This window comes from Nicotiana tomentosiformis, chromosome 3, assembly GCF_000390325.3.
Source record: "Nicotiana tomentosiformis chromosome 3, ASM39032v3, whole genome shotgun sequence".
In the NCBI taxonomy this organism is placed as follows: domain Eukaryota; kingdom Viridiplantae; phylum Streptophyta; class Magnoliopsida; order Solanales; family Solanaceae; genus Nicotiana; species Nicotiana tomentosiformis.
Window position 1 is genome coordinate 51,041,809 of NC_090814.1, and position 24,576 is coordinate 51,066,384.

At 39.9% G+C, this 24,576-nt stretch overlaps 2 protein-coding genes across 2 annotated transcripts; both read left to right on the forward strand.

Moving 5' to 3' along the window:
* The first annotated feature begins 4,180 nt into the window (after window positions 1-4,180).
* Window positions 4,181-11,030, forward strand: LOC138907796 (uncharacterized). Its single transcript, XM_070198409.1, has 3 exons — window positions 4,181-4,480; window positions 9,863-9,947; window positions 10,912-11,030. Exons 1-3 carry the CDS (start codon window positions 4,181-4,183, stop codon window positions 11,028-11,030), a joined length of 504 nt encoding a protein of 167 aa, XP_070054510.1.
* Window positions 11,031-22,057: 11,027 nt separating this feature from the next.
* On the forward strand, window positions 22,058-24,335 carry LOC138907797 (uncharacterized mitochondrial protein AtMg00860-like). Its single transcript, XM_070198410.1, has 2 exons — window positions 22,058-22,190; window positions 24,076-24,335. The coding sequence occupies exons 1-2, from the start codon at window positions 22,058-22,060 to the stop codon at window positions 24,333-24,335; spliced, it is 393 nt and encodes a 130-aa protein (XP_070054511.1).
* The last annotated feature ends 241 nt before the right edge of the window (window positions 24,336-24,576 follow it).

Here is a 24,576-nt window from a genome sequence, read left to right on the forward strand (position 1 = left end):
CTGATGAACAATTTGGTCCAGTCATACATTTACATCCCGTACTTTTGTACGTTGGATTTGTCATAAGATAATTGATATAAGTTCAAGGACAAGATTATCTTTTAGGTTATAAGTATTTATACTATTTAGAACAAGTGATAAGTAAGTGTCGTGAAGGTCAGAGTATAAACAAATCAAAGAAAATGAGTTTCGTCGAAGTTTGATAGTTTGGGATGAAATACGGTCCAAGAAATAATACCCCATATTTATAGATTGGTGTTATACCACATGACCATGATAGTAAGGTATACGAAGTATATTATTATTTAAGTAAATTGAGTGCTAGAATTAATTTTGTGGATAATTTGCTAATTATTTAGTTATAGGTGGGATAAAGTAAGTACTAAACAAAAGGATAAGTATAAAATTGGCATGCCCACATGGAGCAATGAAAATGATGTAATATATGACTAATGTCCTTTATAGGATCTATGAGTAGACACTTGGAATAAGTTAGTGATATAGTAATATAATGAAGAGGTGAGTGTACCCCACATACCATGATGGATAAAACACTTTCTTTGGTCTTCTTATTAGGAGAAATTGCAGCAAATATGACCCCTTATCACTTTAGTTAAATGTGGTGCTTCATAAATAAAACTAGCCAGCAAGAACTTTGGTTCCTTCATTTTCACGAGATGTAGAAATATTTTAAGCAACCTTTTATCTTTGGAAATTATGCATAGCACCAATACAACATAAAATAGATAGTAATCTTTCTCAAAGACAATATACGGGTTTTGCACACCGCCTTGATCTCGTTGTTCCATTTTTGCACGTTGGTTAATCCGGGCTTTCTTCGATGTGAAGTATAGTGGAATAAGAGTATTTATTGGAAAATAAGGTAAGAATTTTCTTCTCCTTGGTATATTTAAATTCGTCTAGGTCATAGCTAAATTGTGGGATGAGAATTATGGAGTTAATAGCGGGAAATCGTATTTTAACGTTGTTGTTGTTATTGTTGTATCGACTATTTGGTAATTTTCTAAGTTGTGTTGTGGCTGGAAACTTTTGGAGTAAATTTACTATATAGTTGGTGCAGTCATTGATATGTGTTTTGAAGGAAAGAAAAGATTGGAGAAGTATGGTTGATAATCGTACCCGAGCTTTCCGCTCATTGTACCATTATTTGGGTTGTAAAACTGCTTATAAGAGTTGCAAGTTGTGTTGTTGTAGTACATTGCCTATGGTAGGATTGAGGGAATGATAATACCATGGGAAAATACTGTTCATTTCATTGTACTATAGGTTATCTTCCGTTATGCGATTAAGAGAATCGTTCGTATGGTTGACAATAGTATTATTCTTCTTATCGTATAGATCGTGAAGCGGATACAAGTTGAGCTCTTGAGCTAGTGGGCTAAGGCCAGGTATGTTATTCCATAAATGGTTCTACTCTTACAAGTTAAGGATGTCTGCGTTATTCATTCCTGTAAAATGATATTCAAAGCATGTCTAAGTATGTTCCTAAGTCTCTATTGAGGCGTAAGAAAAAGATGTTAATGTTCATAATGTAGTGTTATATGCATATTCATTTACCACTGAGCTACGGCCGGTTGGTCAGTCATGCATCTTCAATCCACCGAGCTACGGCCGATTGGGCAGTCATGCATCTTCATTTACCACCTAGCTATGGCCGGTTGGGCAGTCATGCATCTTTATTTACCATCGAGCTATGGTCGGTTGGACAGTCATGCATCTTCATTTACCATCGTGCTACATCTGGTCATGCATCATACATTTACACTATGGAATATAGTCCCAAATAGAGGCATTATATATATAAGTATAATTAGTATGCATATATGATGGCACTTCATAGGTTTAGGTTAATTCTTATATCTCTCTCATTAAAGTTGACTTATTGTTATGTTTCAGTTCTGCCTTACATACTCAGTACATTATTCGTACTGACTTACTTTTTATTGTGGATGTTGCATTCATGCCTGCAGGTGTAGGTAATCAGTTTGACGAGCCCTCTTAGTCGATGAGGCTAGAATTCAGCGAAGGATCAGTAAGACTCTACTTCATTCGGAGTACAGCCGAGTCTATAAGTCATCCTGTAAGAGTTTTGCTACAGACTTATGGGTAGGCCGGTGCCCTGTCCTATTAAATGTCGAATACTCTTAGTGGATTTGTAGACATAGGTTCATTATGTACATTATGTCAGAGGCCTTGAAGGCCCGTGTGTATTCATGTTTTAAGTATGATGGATCGCTGATACAACGTTTGCTCACTTACAGTTATACATTATGAGTTATGGCCATGTTGGCCCATGATAGTTACAAAAAAAGAATGAGTTTAGCTAACTCGACCTATGTATGTTCTAGTTTTGGTCGAATGATCATGAGTTACAAAGTGGTTCACTCGTGCCAGTAAGGCACCAGGTGGCAGCCACTCCCCCCCAGGTTTGGGGCGTGACACATATCTTGATTTATTTTTCATAGTATTTATTGACGATATCCTGGTGTACTCATGTAGCCAGGAAGAGCATACACATTATCTAAGGATTCTACTAAAGAGGTTGGGGGAGGAGAAGCTTTATGCCATGTTCTCCAAGTGTGAGTTTTGGCTCAGTTCGGTGGTGTTTTTGGGGCACGTGGTGTCCAGTGAGGGGATTAAGGTGGATCCGAAAAAGATTGAGGCAGTTCAGAGTTGGCCCAAACCGTCTCCAGCTATTGATATTTGGAATTTTCTTGGCTTGGCCAGATTGTATCGTCGCTTTGTGGAAGGTTTCTCATCCATTGCAGTGCTTTTGACTAGGTTGACCCAGAAGGGTGCCCCATTTAGGTGGTCGAATGAGTGTGAGGAGAGCATTCAGAAGCTCAAGACTGCCTTGACCACAACTCTAATTCTAGTTTTGCCTTCAGCATCGGGTTCTTGAATTGGTATTAGGTGTGTCTTGATGCATGAGGGTAGAGTGATTACATATGTTTCACGCCAGTTGAAGCCTCATGAGAAGAACTACCTTGTTCATGATTTAGAGTTAGCATCCATCGTCCATGCATTGAAGATTTGGAGGCATTATCTCTATGGCGTGTCTTGTGAGGTATTTACAGACCATCGGAGTCTTCAACACTTGTTCAAGAAAAAGGTTCTAAATTTGAGGCAGTAGAGATGGTTGGAGCTGCTATAAGACTATGATATTACCATTTTGTATCATCCCGGGAAGGCCAATGTGGTTGCCGATGCCTTGAGTAAGAAGGCGGTGAGTATGGGCAGCCTTGCAATTATTCCTGTTGGCGAGAAATCTCTTGCATCAGATATTCAGGCCTTGGCCAATCAGTTCATGAGTTTAGATGTTTTGGAGCCTAGTCGGGTTTTAGCTTGCGTGGTTTCTTGGTTTTCTTTATATGATAGTATCAGAGAGCATCAATATGACGACCCTCATTTGCTTGTCCTTAAGGACACGGTTCATTACGGTGATGCCAATGTTGTTTCGATTTGGGATGATGTGGTATTGCGGACGCAGCCCAATTTGAATGGGCTACGTGCGTTGATTCTTAAGGAGGCCCATATTTTACGGTATTTCATTCATCTGGGTGCCACGAAGACGTATCACGACTTGAGGAAACACTATTGGTGGAGGAGGATGAAGAAAGAAATAGTGAAGTTTGTAGCTCCGTACTTAAATTGTTATCAGGTGAAGTACGAACATCATAGGTTGGGTGGTTTGCTTCCGAGGCTTAAGAGTCCTGAGTGGAAATGGGAGCGTATCACCATGGACTTCGTAGTTGGGCTCCCATGTACCTTGAAGAAGTTTGATGCAATTTGGGTGATTATGGACAGGTTGGCTAAGTCCGCGTATTTCATTCCAGTTGGGACTACCTATTCTTCGGAGAGGTTGGTTGAGATCTATATCCATGAGATTGTTCGCCTTCACGGTGTGCCGGTGTCCATTATCTCAGATCGGGGCACACAGTTCACATCATAGTTTTGGAAAGCAGTGCAACACGAGTTAGGCATATGAGTTGAGTTAAGTACAACATTCCACCCTCAGACGGATGGATAGTCCGAGCGCACTATTCAGATATTAGAGGACATGATACGCGCTTGTGTCATGTATTTTGGGGGTTCTTGGGATCAGTTTCTACAACTTTTAGAGTTTTCCTATAACAACAGCTACCAATCAAGTATTCAGATGGCTCCATTTGAGGCCTTGTATGGGAGGCGATTTCGGTCTTTGATTGGTTGGTTTGAGCTGGGTGAGGCTAGGCTATTGGGTACTAACCTGGTTCAGGATGCTTTGGAAAATGTTAAGATGATTAATGATCGGCTTCACATGACACAATCTAGACAAAAGAGTTACGCTGATCGGAAGGTTCGTGATGTTGCCTACATGGTGAGGGAGAAGGAATTTCTTAGAGTTTTGCCTATGAGGGGTGCTTTGAGGTTCGGGAAGAAGGGCAAGTTGAGCCCTCGGTATATTGGCCCTTTTGAGGTGCTTGAGAGGATTAAAGGGCAAGTTGAGCCCTCATGTTTTGGACTTCAGCACAGTTTGGTTAGATGGGGATTTGACTTAAGATGTGGAGCCGATGGCTATTTTTGATCGGTAGGTTTGAAAGTTGAGGACAAAGAATATAGCTTCATTGAAAATGAAGAGGTCAGCCAGTCGAGAAGGCTACTTGCGAGGCTGAGCAGGAGATACAGAGCAGATATTCACGCCTAGACCCGTTCGTGGATGAACGTTTGTTTAAGAGGGGGAGAATGTAAGGACCCGACCGGTCGTTATAAGTATTATAGCCCCGTTCCCCTATTTACTGCTTATTCTATGCCCATTTGTTGTAATGTGACTTGAGGGGGTGGTTGATTTAGTTCCGAGGATTTGTCGGAATGTGTTGGGACACTTAGTCCCAAGGTTGGAGGCCTAAGTTACAAGAGTTGACCGGATGTTGACTTGTGTGTAAATGACACCAAAATGGAGTTTTGATGGTTCTGATAGCTCTTTATAATGATTTTGGACTTTGGAGTGTGTCTGGATGTTGATTTGGAGGTCCGTAGATGATTTCGGCTTGAATTGTCGAAAGTTAGAAAAGTTGAAGTTTGGCCGAGAGTTGACTTTGTGGTTACTGGGCTCGATTTTTTGTTCCAAAAGTTGTAAAAGTTCTGTTGTGTCACTTATGACTTGTGTGTAATATTTTGAGGTCAACCAGAATTGGTTTGGTATATTTTTTGCATTAGTTTTGGAAGTTGGAAATTCATTAATTTTATTAGGCTTGAATTGGGGTGCGATTCGTGTTTTTGATGTTGTTTGATGCGATTTGAGGCCTCGACTAAGTTCGTATGATGTTTTAGGACTTGTTGGTATGTTTTGTTGTGGTTCGGGGGGCCTCGGGTGGATTTCAGATGGTTAATGGGTTGGAATTTGGACTTAGAAGATTGCGGAAGAGTTTCAGGTCTGGTGTGATTGCACCTGCGAAGGATTTAGTCACAGGTGCGCGGTCACAGAAGCATGTGTGGCATCGCATGTGCAGTTTTTTGTTGGGCTAAGGGGTAGGAGTTTTCGTAGAAGCGGAGCCCAGGTCGCAGGTGCGACTCCACAAAAGTGGAGCCTGGTCCGCAGAAGCGAAGGCAGGGGCCTTCATGGAAACCGCAAAATCGATGTATTGGCCGCACCTGTTGAGCCGCAGAAGCAGTTAAGTGAACCGTAGGTACGAGATGCCTGGCAGATTCATAAGGTCGAGGGTTTGAGCTATTTTCTCATTTTTTGGACTTTGAAAGCTCGGTGAGAGGCGATTTTTGAGAGAGGTTCCACTAGATTTCAAAGGGTAAGCAACTTTTGGTCATTTTTATCTATTAATATTGAATACCCATTGAATTTTCCTCCTAGATTATGTGTTTTTAAGGTAGAACATGGGGAATTTTGGACTAGGGATTTGAGAGTAAGATTTGGGGATATGAGTGACGATTAGATGTGAGAATTAGGTAATTTGGGTATGGTTGGACCCGTTATTTAATGGGTGTTCGGATTTTGTAAATTTTGTTGGATAACGAGAAGTGGGCCCGGGGTTAACCTTTTGACTTTTGTTAAAGAACCTAGTTTTATCATATGGAATTGATTCTGATAGCTTGTGTTGATTGTACTAAGAGGTTTGTTGCTAGATTCGAGTCGTTCGGAGGCCAATTCGCTAGGCAAGGGCTTGTTGGAGTAGAGATTTGCGCGATTTGAGGTAAGTAACACTGCTAAACTTCATAGTGAGGGTATGAATCCCCGAATTACGTGTTATGTGGTTGGTGTTGAGGTGACCCACATGCTTGGTGACGGGCGTGTGGGCGTGCAACGTAGTAATTGTGACTGGGTTGATTCTGTGAAGTTGTGTAGTTATCTAATCTTGTTAGTATTTATGTATTCTTCATGTGTTAGAGAAATTGAGTTGTGAATCATGTTAGAAGTCATGTTTAGACTATATACTGGTACTATTTGTTGTCGGGTTCATCATCTCCATGTCATATTTCAGTCGCTATTATCATTTATTGTTACATCATGTATCATTGGTTTAGGCTGATTTTCATGAGTATTGTGAGCCCGAGAGACTAGAGATATTCATGAATGAGTGAGGTCGAGGGCCTGATTGTGAGTGATACAGAGGTCATTTTGTTGTCGGGTTCATCATCTGCATGTCATATTTCAGTCGCTGTTATCATTTACTGTTACATCATGTATCATTGGTTTGAGCTGATTTTCATGAGTATTGTGAGCCCGAGAGACTAGAGAGATTCATGAATGAGTGAGGCTGAGGGCCTGATTGTGAGTGATACTAATGGGATTGGGCTGCATGCCGCAATAAGTTTTATTGATTTATGATGGGTTCGAGATGCACGTCGTATCAGGTATTATTGATTCATGATGGGATCGGGTTGCACGCTGCAACATATTTTATTATCTTTTGGGCAGGCCCCTCCGGAGTCTGACATTCCAGCAGTGAACGCAGGTACTGTACAGGGCTGAGCGACTAAGTGTGATGAGTGAGAAATGAGATAGTCAGGTTGAGTACTTTGAGAGTGTGAGTACATGAGGTTATCATTGTTATGCATTACATCTCACATACACATTTGACATGTAGATATAGAGATGTAACATTCCTCATATCAGCCTTACTTGGCATATTTTATCTGTGTTGAGCTTAAACTGCTAAATTTGAAAGCATGTCTACATTTATGTACTGTGCACGAACTGATTGTGAGTTTTCTCTAAGATATTATTGTCATTTTTCCTGTCATAAATGTACTGTTATAATCTGGATTTGGACTGCACCTGTCTGAGCTCCTCACTACTTTAAGCCTAAGGTTAGTCCTGCTACTTATTGAGTACATTGGATCGGTTGTACTCATACTATACTCTGTACTTCGTATGCAGATCGAGGTACTTCCGGGCACGGTGGTTGCTAGATTTGGAGCTTCATCTGTTCGGAGACTATTGAGGTAGTTGTCTTGGCGTCCGCAGACCTTAACTCTCCTTCCTTTCAGTTTATTAGCATTGTTCTATCTTTCTAGACTGTTATTTTAGCAGTTAGATTGTATTGTCATTTAGATGCTCATGTACTCAGTGACACCCAAATTTGGGAATGTTGTATTTAAGTCGTAGTATTACTTATCGACTAACTATGATAGTATTACTGTTAAACTTGTTTCATTTTGTTTTCAATTAAAAATGTGTAGTTATTTATGGTTGTCCGCTTGCCTAGTACTGTGATGGCGCCATCATGGTATGTTGAGTTTTCGGTCGTGACAGTATTGAAATGTATGCGGTGAGATAAGGTGGGATTTATACGCGTGTTGCTAGTAAGGGAATTACTTGAAGCCACACAGTGAGATAAAGGGCTAAAACGCGTGTAGCTATTTCGAGAAAAATATTTTAAAAATAAATGCAAGTATCATACTGTGATATAAGGAAAATTGTGATTATGACTTATGAAGTGTGAATATGATGTGTGTTACCTTGGTTGTGATTCTTGTTGCACATTTTATGTGAAAAACCTTGTTGATTTAAATGGTTGTTGTCTTTCCTTCACTTGTTTCTACTTGTACTTTCACGGTATATGAACACTTGTTATTCCTATCATATATGTACTCTTTGTTGTCCTTTATTTCTTTAATTTTAATTATTAGTCTTATATCATTGTACTATTTTATTGTCATCTATTTCCTTTCTTTCCGTCATTAGATTATATAGTATTCTGTTCAGGTTTCTTTTGTCTAGTAAATGTCTTGACTTGGCCCCGTCATTACTCTACCGAGGTTAGGCTTAATAATTATTTGGTACCGTTGTAGTGTACTCATGTTACGTTATTGCACATTTTTATGCAGATCCAAGTACATTTGCTCGTGTCGGATGCTAGTAATTGATCAGTTATCCCGGAGACTTCAAGGTATACCTGCTCGACGTTCGCAGGCCTCAGAGTCACCGTCTTATGTTTCTTTACTATTGTTTATCTTCATTTCAAACAGAGTTGTATTTAGAGATTATTAGTGCATCCTCTGTAGAGCTTATGACTTATTTCCACAGATTTTGGGAGTTATTTGATAGTTGTACCGTTTGGGCTTTACTATGATAGTTTAACAGTTTAATTTGATATTTAAGTTGTTATATCTACTAATTCTCAAAGTATATTAGGTTTACCTAGTCTTAGAGACTAGTTACCATCATGACATTCTAAGGAGGTAATTTGGGGTCGTGACAACTTACCTCGCAAACGCGATGCACAATGATGACAACCATTCGCGAATGCGGCCTCGACATCGTGAATGCGAAGGCAACTCCAGCACCTCCTAGCTCCACAATGCAAACGTGCCTCCTCTTCGTGAACGCGAATAGGGAAAGTTCCTAGCTAAACAAACAAATATCGCGAACGCGGTCCCCCCCCCCCCCGAACGTGAAGAACAAATATCCTCCAGTCCAATTCCGTATTCGCAAACGCCATGATGTCCCCAAGAACACGATTCAAAGCTTACACTAGCAAAAACCAACAATACAAACATGAGAGAAATGATCCGAAATCAATCTGAAACACACCCAAGCCCCTCGGGACCCCGTCCGAACATACCAACAAGTACCAAAATATAATACAGATATACTCGAGGCCTCAAATCTCATAAAATAGTATAAAACAACAAATAGCACCCCAATTCAAGTTTAATGAACTATTTCAAATCCAAATTCCAAACTTACGCCGAACACGTCTAAACAACTCGGAATCACCTCAAATTTTACACACAAGTTTCAAATGACATAACAAACATACTTCAACTCCCGGAACAACAATCTAAATCTGATAATATCGAAGTCAACTTACAGTCAAACCTATGAACTTTTCAAACCTTCAAATTGCCAACTTTCGCCAATTAGACCCAAAACCTTCTTGAAACATCCAACTGCAAATCAAGGCATACTCCTAAGTCCAAAATCACCATTCGGATCTAGCAGAACCGTAAAAACTCTGATACGAGGTCAAATACACAAAAGTCAAACTTGATCAACTCTTCCAACTTAAAGCTTCCTAGTTGAGAATCATTCTTCCAAATCAATCCTAAACCACTTGATAACCAAAACTAACGACACACATAAGTAATAATATACCATATGAAACTGCTCATGACCTCAACATGCCTATTTTCTGTAACTGCGAACAAGCTGAGCATCATATCTTTGAGTTATTACTTGTCCTATTTTTATTATATTGTTACGAGTTGTTCTTGGCTATTGGCGTTGGACTCTGACCATTTTCCAAGCTCGTCACTACTTTCGAACTAAGGTTAGGTTTGTTACTTATTCAATACATGGGGTCAGTTGTACTCATATTACACTTATACATCTTGCGTGCAGATGTTGGAGCTGATGTTGTTGCATGTGGAAGGAGCTGGCCTTGAAGATGGACCTGCGTTCCGGTTACAACTGCATCTTGTTCTTGGTAGCTTTAGATTTATAAATATGTTCATGTATATTTCGAATAGATGATGTATTTATTTCATACCAGCTTTGTAAACTCTAATACTTAGAAGCTCATGATTTGTACTACCAGTCCTTGGGGAGTTGTGTAAAATTCAGTTATTTCATTCTTAAGTCTTTTCATTATCATTATATTATTATTTATTGTTAATTGACTTATCTAGCGGGTTGCATTAGGTACCATCACGACTAGTTAGATTTTGGGTCGTGACAGATATACTTAAAAGAGCACTGGGTTCCAACAGCTTGCTCACACACAACTACCAATTTAAAGAGTCTTAAGGACATACTTGAAACTGACGGAGAAGGATTATCATCAACCTAGAGAGAATTTGATTATCGTGTTAGCTTTAAATTATATATATGAAATCGCTAGAAAATAAAAGGATGACTCGGGAAGGAGATGCTGAATTACATCAAGTGTTGAAAACCTTTGAGGATTGAAAGAGTTGAATATTTTCTCTTGCGATGGAGTAATTGCAAATATTTATTATTTATATATAAGGATTCAAAGCCGACACCAAAAACCAAGGTCATAGAAAATTTTCATATGGAAAATATGAAAGACACCGTAGAAATGCAAAATGGTTTTCATTTTGAAACGTAGCTTAGACTGAGAAAGACATTGACACAGGTAATAGTTGAGTCACCTAATTACTAATACATAAGGTGCCTCCCATTAAATGATTCTTCCAGGCTCCTGACGCTATAACATGCCATGGTCCATTTGGCTGGTACACTTTACTCTTACACTACAATTACGTAAGAAGAAATTAGAACGATGCATTACCGTTCTATACATTCAATAGCTTAGTACTTTTTATATATGTAAACATAACTTATTTTTTTAAATATATAACGTCCTGACCGGTCGTTTTGAGTTTCATCTTAAGATTGATGGCCTAATCTCATCTCGTACTTTGCAGCTTTTACCCATCCATTGTTGATTTACCTCAATGTTGATCTACAATCTTCCATTGATAACTTGAAACTTCTTACGTATAATATTGCCAGTAGGGCTTACGCTGCATCGTGGAACATTTGAAGTGATCTTCCTGATCCACCTGGGGGCGATACTATACTTTGATAACCATATTTCATAGCATCCTAATGTGATTTTCCTCATGTGAGTACTTTAATCCTATACAATTCATTAAATCATTACTCAATCGAAGGCCCAAGCGTCATACTTCATTTATCACAATTACACTCTCATTCTACTATCAGGGCAACATTCCATCTCTTCTAAATGCTACTAGCCTTAGACTCTTTTGAGTTCACTTAGGCTATACTGAGCTTTATATAACTTAGAGAGACCATTAGCTCCCTTGTTTTCATGGGCTTAATCCTAAGGACTTATCCATTCTTGTAACCTTCTCACTCGCCCTTTATTATCCTTACTCCTACCTTCCTAAAACCTTGTCGCTTTACCATACTTTATCTTGTGACCTATACATATATATTTATACTACTCACAACCTTCCTTAAACTTGCTTTCACCATAGATTTCCTCGTGTTATTCTGGAACGTCAAACGAGACATCACATCATCTCTAACTCTTCTTTACTCTTTTTAACTAGACCTCTCGATACATAGAAACCATAGGTCAGGAAATATACCACTGACGATGCCGTTATCATTCATGGATATTGGGTCTCAATGTTTCTGGCCTTGTATATGAAGTATGGACTATTCATAACCTTCTGCATTTGAGTATCTCGTACGTTGTTATCTTTTACCTTACTTACCTTAAAATCTTGCCTCACATCTTCTATCTCTTTTATGACCTCCCTTCCACATAGGTATAATTCACATCCACGACTTGAAGCTCTATTATAACATTTGCACCTCTGGTGCATACACAATCCAGTGGGAACTTCATACTGACTTCTTATTAGGCTGGTACTTTTCTAACTGGATTTATCGTAGAGCCGTTATAGTATATGGTTGATGTACTATCTCTCTTGTACCTCTAATATTAAGAGTGATTCTGCAATGTTCTCAATCATGATGTATAAAATTCTCTGGGTCCAATAATCAGAATCCTGATTTGATTCGTTGATGTAACTCTTTAGTTTCCTCTTCCTTCTGAATAGCCTTCGTGTAGGCTTAAGCTTTCTTCTGATATACAGATCCTGGTATTAGTTATTACTTTAGTCATTCATAGCCGCTATGGAATATCCGTGATACCATCAACTAACAATTCAATCCCTTGTCTATGACCTGGACTGAATTCTTTCTTTTAACTTATACCAGAGTCTTATACAATTGTATGATTGTCAACATATATATTGCATGGATAATACTCCAAAATATAAAGTGCATTCATGACGTAACTCACTCTGGATCACTGATCGAATAATTCCTTTCGTTCCTTCTCAGCTTTCTTTAAATGTAAGCAATTACTCTTCCTGGTCTTTCTGCCCCTTGTTGTGTGCATACTTAGCGTATCTTAGTTCCCATGCATGTCAGAATTTTGTGCAATTCATATGGTCTCGAACATTACTTTTGGTTTCATTTCCCGCTCATTAGCAACTCTAGGTGCCACTTCCTTATGGAGTGCATACAATGTTTTTATGAGACTGTTGTTACAAGACCATTTCCTCTTTTGGTCACTGTGCTTAGATTGAAGCCTTCTTCCTTATTTCCTCAGCTAGTCTTTCGTTGTAGCATTTAGCGAGACCTTCTGTATTTTGTAAAGTTACAAGCTTATTACATCGTATACTCGACGGGATTTTTGATGACCTTCCTCGCCTATAATTATCCGTAGTTACTTACTTCCACGCCCTTATACTTGTAAAGTTGCTTCTGAGCTAATATTTTGACTCTCTTCTTAGTGGCACTCTTTTACTTCCGTAACACTCATACGGTACCTTTAACTATCCCAACTCCTATCTGAATATTTCTCCAAGATCACGATGTTATATCTACGAGACTGAATTCCTCATGTTGGGTTCACTACGTTTATCTTGCACGATCTGCTGATTTGTCTGTATCCTCTTGTCTAGCCATAACTAGGCTCTTCCTGAATCAACTACCAACTACTCGTTGGCCCATTCTTATATCAGTATTCCACGTAATCTTTCTTGGGTTATTTCCTTTGTCTTAACTTACGTCTCGCACTGGTTACTTATCAATCAATAACATCTCGGGTAGGCACCCTTACTTCCTCTCCTTGACATCGTGCTTGCATAATGTTCTGGAATCATAGCATATCTGTAGGATTTGAATGAGTGCAATCTCATCCCTTTCTCATTTTTATCGTATTCTTCCTTTACTATTCCATAATTACTAGAACCACTTAATTCTGACTTAATGCCACATCAATCCATATTTCCCCCTTTAGGGGAGTACTAACATTTAGTGCTACGATGATCTACGTATAATTGTTTTACCTCTTTATATTTGGCATCTTTTCACATCTTCAATGACCCTTACTCACCTTGCGGTAATCCTTCTGCACCAAGGATAACGAAATTCCTTACTCACGAGGGTGACACTTAGTGTAACTGGGACATACATTCCCTTAAACTTAATTTTGCTCACATTGTTTGCTTTAGGGAAGCGTCTTCCTGAATGACCATTCACTAAATTTCTCATGAATCTTTTTTTGTTGTCCATTCTATTATCGCCGGAGCGCAATCTGAAATTCTCATGATGCCGACCATTATCAAATCACTCAATCCCCAATTCATGTTTAGTTTATCTTGTTCACCAATCCATACTGATTTCTATTACTCTGGGTCTAACTTTTCCTTCTGATAATCACGTTAGAGTTACGAGCTTATTTCTCGAAATGAGGATATGACTTTATGACCTATACTCTTTTGTTGCCTCAAGGCCTGTCACCTCTCGTCTCTTCCTTTACTTGACTATAGACTCTCGAATATTTTCATTGTTTATTTTATGATCTACCATTGTCATCCAAGTATCACATCTTACTCATAATACTTCATTATCTCTCTTCTAATTTCCCTGCTAACATTTTTATCTATCACTTTATTATGAAAACTTTAACAAGACGTTCTTTTGCTTTTATCTCCCCTTGCTCCATCCACGGACTCTTCTGGTTGCTTAACGTTCTCTCTCTACTAAAGATGGGAGCCATACTTAGGTAATATTTATCCCTTCAAGGCTTCCAGTGCCTATCTTTGTAGTGCTCATATCTAGCTATACTATTTTAGAGTGCACCATCTAAGTGTCTCACAAGGAAATCTATTAGCACATTTGCAACATCCTTCGGAAAGGTCAACTAACGCAAATAATCCATCCATCATTTTGGGTTACTCTAACCCCGATCGGATCCTAATACCCGTCCTTCTCTTATACTATTTATGTTAGCCCCCATAGGGCATAAATGAAATGGATGTAATCAATTGTATATATCTCTATTACTGTTGAAAGTAACTCATAATGCTTATATTTTTCTACATGAATTATAAATACTATTAACCTTCATTAACTGGGTACCTCGTACCCTTCTTCACCTTGATTCTTTTACTTGCTGAAACTTGTGTCTATCTTCCGATTCTATTATTCCTTTTTACCATATGGATGGATAGATATTCTTGCCTTAAGGCTCCTTATCAAGACTGTTACACGTCTTAGTACACACATGGTTGGTTGAAGACATTACATTTACTCATCATAAGCATGATGCAAAAATCTAGTTCCTCTTACTCAACTCTTCCATAGCCGTATTCAATCCCTTACCAACCGTCTTTTGGTTGTAGGTATCGTCTTATTACGAATAAAATAGAATTTAGGAATTTGAATTCCTACAACTGAGCTCTACCACACGATCTAGAGTATGAAAAAGAGTGACAGTCCTAAATGCTCTGTAGCCTCCTACTTGTAAGTGCGGTGCACAACACACCCATAAACAAGACTCTACTAGACACGGCTTGTAGACTCCCTAGGATAGAACTGCTCTGATACCACTTTTGTCACGCCCCGAACTTGGGGGCGAGACCGGCACCCGGTGCCTTACCTATCCTTGCGTACCAAATTGCGACTAAGGGAATCTGAACATAAAATGTCATACTTTGGCCATGGGCCACATTGCAAGACAATTTATGAAGAAAAATATAAAACTAAATGGATAACAAAGCTGACTAAACATCAATATAAAGCTGGGCCGGCAAGGGCGTCATAACTACTACAGCTTACAAACCAACAAAATATACATACAAGGCATACAAGTCTAACATACTGCACTAACTGACAGAATATGTCTACAAGCCTTTACTGATGAATGTACCGTGATCGTTATAAGGCCCCGACCTACTCATAACCTATATACATATATACACAACATGTACACATAACTCCTAGACCCGACAACTCCAAAGGACATGGAGCTTACCGATAAAGCTGAACTCGGGCAACACCTACTGAGGAGGTCTACCCGCTTGTCTGTCTGAACCTGCATGCATGAATGCAGCCTCCCTAGAGAAAGGGACGTCAGTATGAAATAATGTACCGAGTATGTAAGGCAACAGAATAACTGAAAACTGAAACTGAACTGATAATATAATAACTGAAAGTAACTGGAGTCAAAGATAATCTGAAGATATGCTGATATAGACACAACTCTCTCAATATAGTAAGTAAAATAACTATCCGGCCCTATAAGGCTCGGTATATATACAACTGCTCTACCATAGTAGGCTCGCTCATAGGCGCTCGGCCATACTAGGTTCTGTATCTCGGCCAACTGGGCTTGCTCATAGTAGCTCGGCCACAGTAGGCTCGGTATATAACTTACCATCTGATCAGAGGTTGCCCAATAAGGGATTGCCCATCGATTATAGCTCGATGGTAATGAAAATATTATAATACTGTAAAAATAGGCTCTCTGCTCTCTTGACTGGAAGAAGACAATACTCAACTAAATATGAAGTCCGGATAAGGAGAATACTGTAATTTATGAGACTAGGATAATGTATATAAATTCGGGAGTATGAACTTCTCTTTATGTCTCGTTATCAAACATATGTAATTACGAGATCATTTCAAAACGAAGGAAGGGCTTAGCCTTAACATACCTAGAGTAGGAAAAACACCATATGATATTCTTGAGAAGGATTGCACTGTACTCCTTTAAAATTACAAAATCTCACGTTGCTTAAGATGCTATGAAATCTTTATTCGAATTATTGAAGATCCGTACCTTACTTGTTGAAGATCACGCTGTTTCAGATTGCACCATACTTAGACTTTTTGCTATTTTTGACTTGTTGCAAGATATGTATCCTTCTTTGAATTAAAAAGGCCTTATGTTATAATTGGCATGGGGTCCACTCCATGTGGTGGATTAACCACACCCATTAATCTTTGATTTTTGCCACATAACACATAATGACTAACGGTCATATATTTTGGTGGTGTCTTGTTGCCACGTGGGGGTGGGGGTTTTAATCATTATCCCATAATTCATTAGTTAATTAGGTAATATTCTGTTACCCAATAATTAGCCAATTATCCACATAATTAATAATTATCTTAACTTACTTAAAATACTACGCACTGTTAACATACCTTGTACACCTTACTATTATGGTCATGTAGTTCCTTGTATGGCACTAGTTCATAAGTACCGGGTATTATAGCTCGGACCGTATCTTATCCCCAAATTGCCAAACTTCAACGAAACTCATTTTCTTCGATTAGCTTACCCTCTCTCCTTCACAAATTTACTTATCACTTGTTTGAAAAAATGTAATACTTATAATCTCAAAATAATCTTATTCCCGAACTTACGTCAATTAACTTATGACGAAACATTAACGTACGAAAATGCGGGATGTAACATGAACTCATCAACAAGACATGAAAATCTACTTCGTTCCACAAGTGAAATAACACGAAAGAATCTCTCAAAAACCTTCATAACTCAAGACTGTATGACACATCCACAAAAATTAAGCATCCAATATTCCTTTTCACATCTAAAACAAACTCTTCCCGTCATATTCAAACCATCTAAACACATCTCGTAGTCACATCATACTAATCATATAGCCATCCAACCACTCACCGAGCCACCAGTCCCACTCATAGGGACACCATTGGGCCTAGATGTCTAAAAGCACATGCTCACACAACTAAAACTACCAAGCCTAAGTTGTGGTCCAAACCTGGACTCAAGTCCTCTAGACTGGCTCATCACCAAAACATAGAAAACACATCTTGTACCTCATCCATGGAATCCACAAGCCGATGATATATAGCTGATACTGAGCGCTCACATGCACATACGAGTAAGTGGAAGAATTCAAAGAGATATGTTTCAAGCTGAATCAATGCCACACGACAAATAAAGAAAGATGGGGAAGTTTATCCTAAATGCCATGTAGTCTCTCAAAGATAGGTATGGATGTCATCATACTGATCCGCAAGACTCTACTAGACACTTGCTCATGACTCATAGAACCAATGAACCTAGAGCTCTGATACCAGTTTGTCATTACCCAAAATGCAACTAGTCATGATGGCACCTAACCCAACCCGCTAGGTAAGCCAATTAACAATAAACCACAATATAATGATGGTGATAAGAGTCAAGAATGAAATAACTGAATTTTATACTACTCCCCAAGGACCGGTAGTACAAATCATGTACTTCTAAGACTTAGAGTTTACAAAGCTGGTATGAAATAAATACTTCATCTGTTCGAAATGTACATGAACCGATTTATAAATCGAAAGCTACCAAGAACAAGAGGCAGTTGTAACCAGAATGCAGGTACATCTTCAAGGCCAACTCCCGCCACATGCAGCAACATCAACTCCAACATCTGCACGCAAGGTGCAGAAGTATAGTATGAGTACAACCGACCCCATGTACTTAATAATTAACAAACCTAACCTTAGGTTGAAAATATTGATGATCTTGGACAACGGTTAGAGTCCAACACCAATAGCCAAGAACAAATTGTAACAATATAATAAAAATAGGAAACGTAATAACTCAAAGATGTGATATGATGCTCGTTCGCAATTACAGAAAATAGGCATGCTTTTCAGGTATAACAGTAAAACCCAAATCGTTCACCGAAATCTCCAAAATATTAGAGTATTAGAAAACTATGTTTTTTCCCAAAAAGTTTCAATAACAGATAAGGTTATTCCATTCTCAGATAGCATGAGGAAAGTACATCTCTATGCCTATATGTCAATGTGCATGTGAAGTCATGAATGCCACAATATCGTTTAGCATGAGGAAATGCATCTCTATGCCTACATGCCAAGTTTTCATGCTAAATGTAATGCATCATAGTGATAAAATGCATATGCTCATACTCCTAGAGTATTCAACCTCACTCAGCATGCTCAATCACTTAGCCCCTCCCAATCACTTAACACTCTAAATCACTCAACACCTCCCAATCACTCAACACTCTCAACCACTAGGCACTTGCACTCGGCACTCGTACTCAGTAGGTACCAGCGCTCACTGCTGGTATGTCAGACTTCAGAGGGGCGGATCTTATCCAAGCTCTAATATAAGCCAATCATGGCATACTGCGACGTGCAACCCGATCCCATCATGAATCAATAAGGCTTGATGCGGTGTGCTGCCATCCCATCAATATTACTCATAATCAGGCCCCGAGCCTTACTCGGTCATCAACCTCTCTACTCTCTCGGGCTCACAAATCTCATTCAAGGCAGCCCAAACAATGATAACAGAGATATGATATGTAAATGGATTAATGAATGAATGAATGAATATGACTAAATATGTAATTACAATTTAAGCAAATAACTCAACAGCAGAAATGACCACAGTGGGTCCCAACAAAATAAGTATATTGTAAGGTCCCATAAAATCTTACCAAAAACCCGGGGTTTCATATATTGGAAGTACAGGGCGTTTTGTGTGGCCAAGTCTGCGATTGCAGAACTGATTTGCAGACTGCAGATCTGCCGCAGAGTGAAGCAGAAACCTGAGCTAGTTTTGGGACCATTATGCGGTCCATTTTGCGGATGCATAATCATTTCGCGTGCCGTGCAATCCATCGCAAATCCCACATAAAATATTCCGAAGGGATGTTCTACGGTGCATTATGTGACTTTAGAATAAGTTTGTGGACTGCAAATCGGTTGCAGAGTAAAGCAGAAAATGCAGTTCTAGAGGGCCATTATACGGCCCATTTTGCGGACCGCAGAAGCTTTATGCGGTCGCATATGCGACCACAGATTTGCATCAGGGCTTCATTTTTTTTTAATTATTGAACCCGACCCCATTCTTATAAAACAGCCTTAGGGATCATTTTAGAAGGTTAAAACTTACATTTCTAGAGAGAGAGAGTGCCATAGGGTGAGAGGGAGAGTTCCTAAGCTCATTATTCATCAATGCTTTCTCAAAGTTGAAGAATTTGCAAGACGAATTCACTAGGTCTTCATTCTAGAGGTAAGGTTCTACTCCATAGCCCTCAATTTCGTGATTTTAACTGAACATATGCAATAAGCCAAGCAAATATTTGGGTGTGGGGGTTGTTTATTTTAGATGCATGTACCATCAAGGGTAGTGAGAAGATTGTTGAGCTCTTTTGAGTAAACTTTGGGTGGTGAGATAAAAGAATCCACAATAGGAGGACCTTGAAACCTTAAAGCACACCTAGTGTTTGATAAAATGCTCAAGTGAGCTGGAACAATGAAATCCTTCCTAATTTGTGTTAAATTTTGCTATATCTCTCAATAGATCAAAGTGTCTATGATTTCCAGAACATTGTAGTAGTTTAAAAGCTCAAGGCGAGTTATGTTGGCTAAATTCTTCCCTTGGAATTAACCGCACAACATCCTTGTAAGTCTTAGGATGCTTATTATAAATTGATTAATTCGAATAAGATGTGTGTCAAAATAAGTATGCGTTCAATATGTATCCTAAATATTCATGTATGTTGAGTTACCATTTGAGAATGTAGTTTAAGTATGGGTTGTGTGGCATTGTCTTGTGATTTAAAAACGTGTTTCTAATGATAGTTATCATGTCAATTGTGTAAGCAATCACATGTTCCTAAGACCCTATATTGCCTAAATATGTGTTTAAAGTCTTGATTTGAAAGGCCTTGTTGTCGAGTATCCACAATGGTATTTGAAAGTAAAATAAGCGAGCATGAAATATGATGTGCGGCCACGTGCCAAGAATTGTATTGCATTATGGCCAATGGTGCCAATGAAATGAAGGACATGTAAAAGAATATGAAATGAGTGATAAATTATTTTATTAATAAATGCTTTGGGAGTATCATTTAGTCACCGAGGAAGAGTAGGTCAAAATAACCTAACCCCGAAACTACACGTGTCGGTGTTGGAGTAATTGAGGGGTAAATCGCTGTGTTAATGTGATGGGTTTGTTTCCCCTTATATGGGATGATATTGATGTGTTGAGATATTTTCCCTTGAATGGGATGGGTTTATTGCTAGCAAGAAGTGATGTCGACCCACACGACATTGTGGTGAGACGGCTTAGCCGATCGGGTGGAGATCGGATGACATGCCACGCACATGGTGGTATTGTGAGTGGATGTCTCGGGGTGAGACGGCTTAGTCGATCGGGTAGAGATCAGATTTTGTACTAAAACACTGTGGTATATCGTTGCTAAAAGTCTCCCAATTTAAAATATCGAACTTGCTTAAAATTTACCTTTCCCCTAATATGACGCTTTGTTAATATTTGAGTCTCTTATTGATTTTATGTTTATTTCTCTGTTTATTGTTACTCATTCTATTGAGAGGGTGTTTAGTTTTACATACTAGTACTATTCCATATGTACTAATGTCCCTTTTGCCGGGAGCGCTACATCTTTAATGGATGCAGGTGGTTCCATAGCAGGTGGTGTTGATCCGTGATAGCAGTATACCCTCTCCTCAGCTGACTTGGTTAGCCCCACTGCACTTTGGGGCCCTGTATCTCTTATCCTTTGTACATAGCATTTTGAGGTATAGTCGGGGCCTTGTTGTCGGCACTGTCTTAGCACTATTTTTGTACTATAAGATGCTCCGTAGATATAGTGTGGGTTGTATCTTATTTTGGGAAGGTTGAACTTAACTTGTTGTAAATGTACCATTTGTTCCACTTTCACTACGAATGTAAAATGTATGGCTTTAGGAACTTGTAAACGACGTAACTAATGGAAATGAACTAGTGTTATTCACATGACCTCTTACTGTCTAGCTAATGAAATGTATTCATCTCTTTAATCATGTGTGAGTTGGGTAGACAGCATTGTGCAAGCTTGCTTAACCGGGGTAACCCCATGGAGCGTCGGTCGCGCTCCCCAAGGTCGAGGCGTGACAAGCTAGGTATCCGAGCCTAAGGTTTTAACGTATCCTAAGATGTCTCAGATCCGTGTCTAGTAGAGTCCTTCTTATCGGTGTGTTGTAGACAACATCTATAATTAGGAGGTTACTTGGACATTTAGGAATAATACCCTTCTTTGATATTGTAGATCATGGCAATAGAGCTGATTGTAAGACTATTCCTCCTCTAACTCGTGCATTGCTCTAATTTTTAGTAGATGGCGCCTAGGAAGAAAACAAGAACTGGCCAAGGAGCCAATGCCACCCCAGGAGTGGCGGTTGATTCTTTACCTGATGATGCGGGTGAGCGACTGAGAGGTGAGAGTATTCCCCCGACTACTACACTGCCTTATTCTACTACTCATGATCATATCGCACATGTACCTACTCCTACTGAGGGTGCAACTATTCCACCCCTGACTGATATCCCATTTCCACCTCCAGCCCCAGCTTCTGATTCCGACGTATCTGATGGGGATCTTAGGGGAGCCAAACAGATGCTGGCTAAGATAGTGGCTTCCCAGGCCCAGAGATCAAATGTTGCACCCACTTCTTCTAGTCAGCCAGGGGATTCCGCCAGTTCTAGGGTGAACATATTTCTCCAATTGGATCCTCCAGTGTTCACAAGTACTGATCTTGAGGAGGACCCCCAAGATTTTATTGACGATATGCACAAGACCCTCCGAGTTATGCATGCTACTGAGACGGAGGGAACGAAGTTGGCCTCCTACCGCCTGATTTGTGGCCTATTCTTGGTTTGAGATGTGGGAGGACTCTCGTGAAGAGGAGAGCCCTCCGGCGAGATGGAATGAGTTTGCTGATGCTTTCACTGATCATTTCTTTCCTGCCGAGACTAAGGAGGGCAGTGCCACCGAGTTCGAGATCTTGAAACAAGGTAGCAAGAGTGTCTAGGAATATCATATGAGATTCGCGCGCCTGTCCAAATATGCCATCTACATGTTGCCCACTATGGAGGCTAGAGTGCGCGGGTTTGTGCAGGGCCTTAGCTTCTTGGTTATTAATGAGGTTGCTACAGCTGCCTTTAATTCTGACATGAGCTATGGTAAGATGGTGGCATTTTCTCAAGCCACAGAGACCCGTAAATTGAAGATCAAAATAGAGCGTGAGGACAGTAACAAGGCCCGGTCCGCAGGCAACTTTGGTGGTTCTTATGGTAGTGGTGGTGGTAGGTCAGTATTCCGGGCAGGGTCGTCAGGGCCCTCCTAGTCTTTCCCTCGGTCTTTGGCTAGTGCACAACCATCGGGGCCCAGTCAACAGTAGTGGAGCCATTTTAAGCCCAACCAGGGCAACATGGGTTCCTACAAGCAGGTTCGGTCTGGTGGGAGATTTCAGTAGCAGCGGAGGTTGCCTTGCCCTAAGTGTGGGAAGATGCACTTTGGGGCCTGTTTCATGGACCAACCTGTATGCTTTGAGTATGGTATGAGGGATCATATTCAGAGGGAATGTCGTTCGTCTCACGAGAGCATGGGCAGGGGTACAACACAGCTAACCAGCTCTGCAGCTACTACATCCGTAGCACCTCCTCCAACTAGAGGCAATCCAGCACCCGTAGGGCGTGGTGCAGCTAGGGGTGGTGCATAGAGTTCGGGAGGACCCTGCCATTTCTATGCTATGAAAGGTCGCCAGAGTTAAGAGGCTTCTCTAGATGTCGTCACAGGTATATTGACTGTCCAATCTCATGATGTGTATGCTCTTATTGATCCCGGTTCCACCTTGTCCTATGTCACTCTCTATGTTGCTATGGTATTTGGGATAGAACCAGAATCGCTTCATGAGCCGTTCTCTATATATACTCCGGATGGTGAGTCTATTATGGCCATGCAGGTTTATAGAGACTGTGTTGTCACGGTGCATGGTCGGGACACCATGGCCGATCTTATTGAACTGGGGATGGTTGATTTTGATGCAATCATAGGGATGGACTAGCTTTATTCATGATTTGCTAAGCTTGATTGCCGAACTAGAACTGTTAGATTTGAATTTCGAAATCAGCCAGTTGTTGAGTGGAAGGAGGATGATATGGTGCCCAAGGGTAGGTTTATTACTTAACTTAAGACCACCAAGATGATCAACAAGGGGTGTATTTACTATTTGGTCCGGGTTACGGACACCGACTCTGAGGCACCTACACTTGAGTCTGTACCAGTTATGAATGAATTTCCGGAGGTCTTTACTGATGAACTCCCTAGGATCCCGCCAGACAAGGAGATTGATTTTGGGATTCATGTGATACCAGACACGCAACCTATATCTATTCCACCTTACAGAATGGCACCAGCAGATTTGAGTAATCTAAAAGAACAACTAAAGGATTTGTTAGAGAAGGGTTTCAACCGGCCGAGTGTGTCGCCTTGGGGTGCACCGTTTCTATTCGTAAGGAAGAAAGATGGGTCGTTGAGAATGTGATTATCGGCAGCTCAACAAGGTCACAATAAAAAATAAGTACCCGCTGCCAAGAATAGATTACTTGTTTTATCAACTGCAGGGTGCTAAGTATTTCTCCAAAATTGATTTGAGATCCGGGTACCATCAATTGAAGATCAGGGAGCAAGATATTCCGAAAACAACATTCAGAACCCGGTATGGGCACTTTGCATTTCTGGTAATGTATTTTGGGCTAACAAATGCCTCGGCAACTTTCATGGATCTTATGAACCGAGTTTTCAAGTCGTTCCTTGAATCTTTTGTGATAGTGTTTATTGACGATATCCTTGTATATTCACGAAGTTGAGAGGACCATGCTGATTACCTCATGGCAGTTCTACAGACTCTACGTCAGCACCAGTTGTATCCAAAGTTTTTGAAATGTGAATTTTGGCTTGAATCTGTCATGTTCTTGGGTCGTGTTGTCTCTAGAGACGGAATTAAGGTTGATCCTCAAAAGATTGCAGCTGTGAAGAATTGGCCTAGACCTATAACTCCAACAGAAATTCGCAGTTTCTTGGGCTTAGCCGGGTATTACAGGAAATTTGTGGAGAGATTCTCTACTCTTGCCTCTCCATTGACTAACTTGACGTAGAAGACAGCTAAGTTCCAATGCTCAGATACTTGTGAAAGGAGCTTCCAGGAGTTGAAATCAAGATTGACTACGACACCGGTATTGATCCTACCAGAGGGTACATATGGGTTTTTGATATATTGTGATGCTTCAAGAATCGGACATGGGTATGTTTTAATGCAACATGGCAAGGTGATAGCTTATGCTTCTAGGCAACTCAAGAATCACGAAAAGAACTATCCAACACACAACTTAGATCATG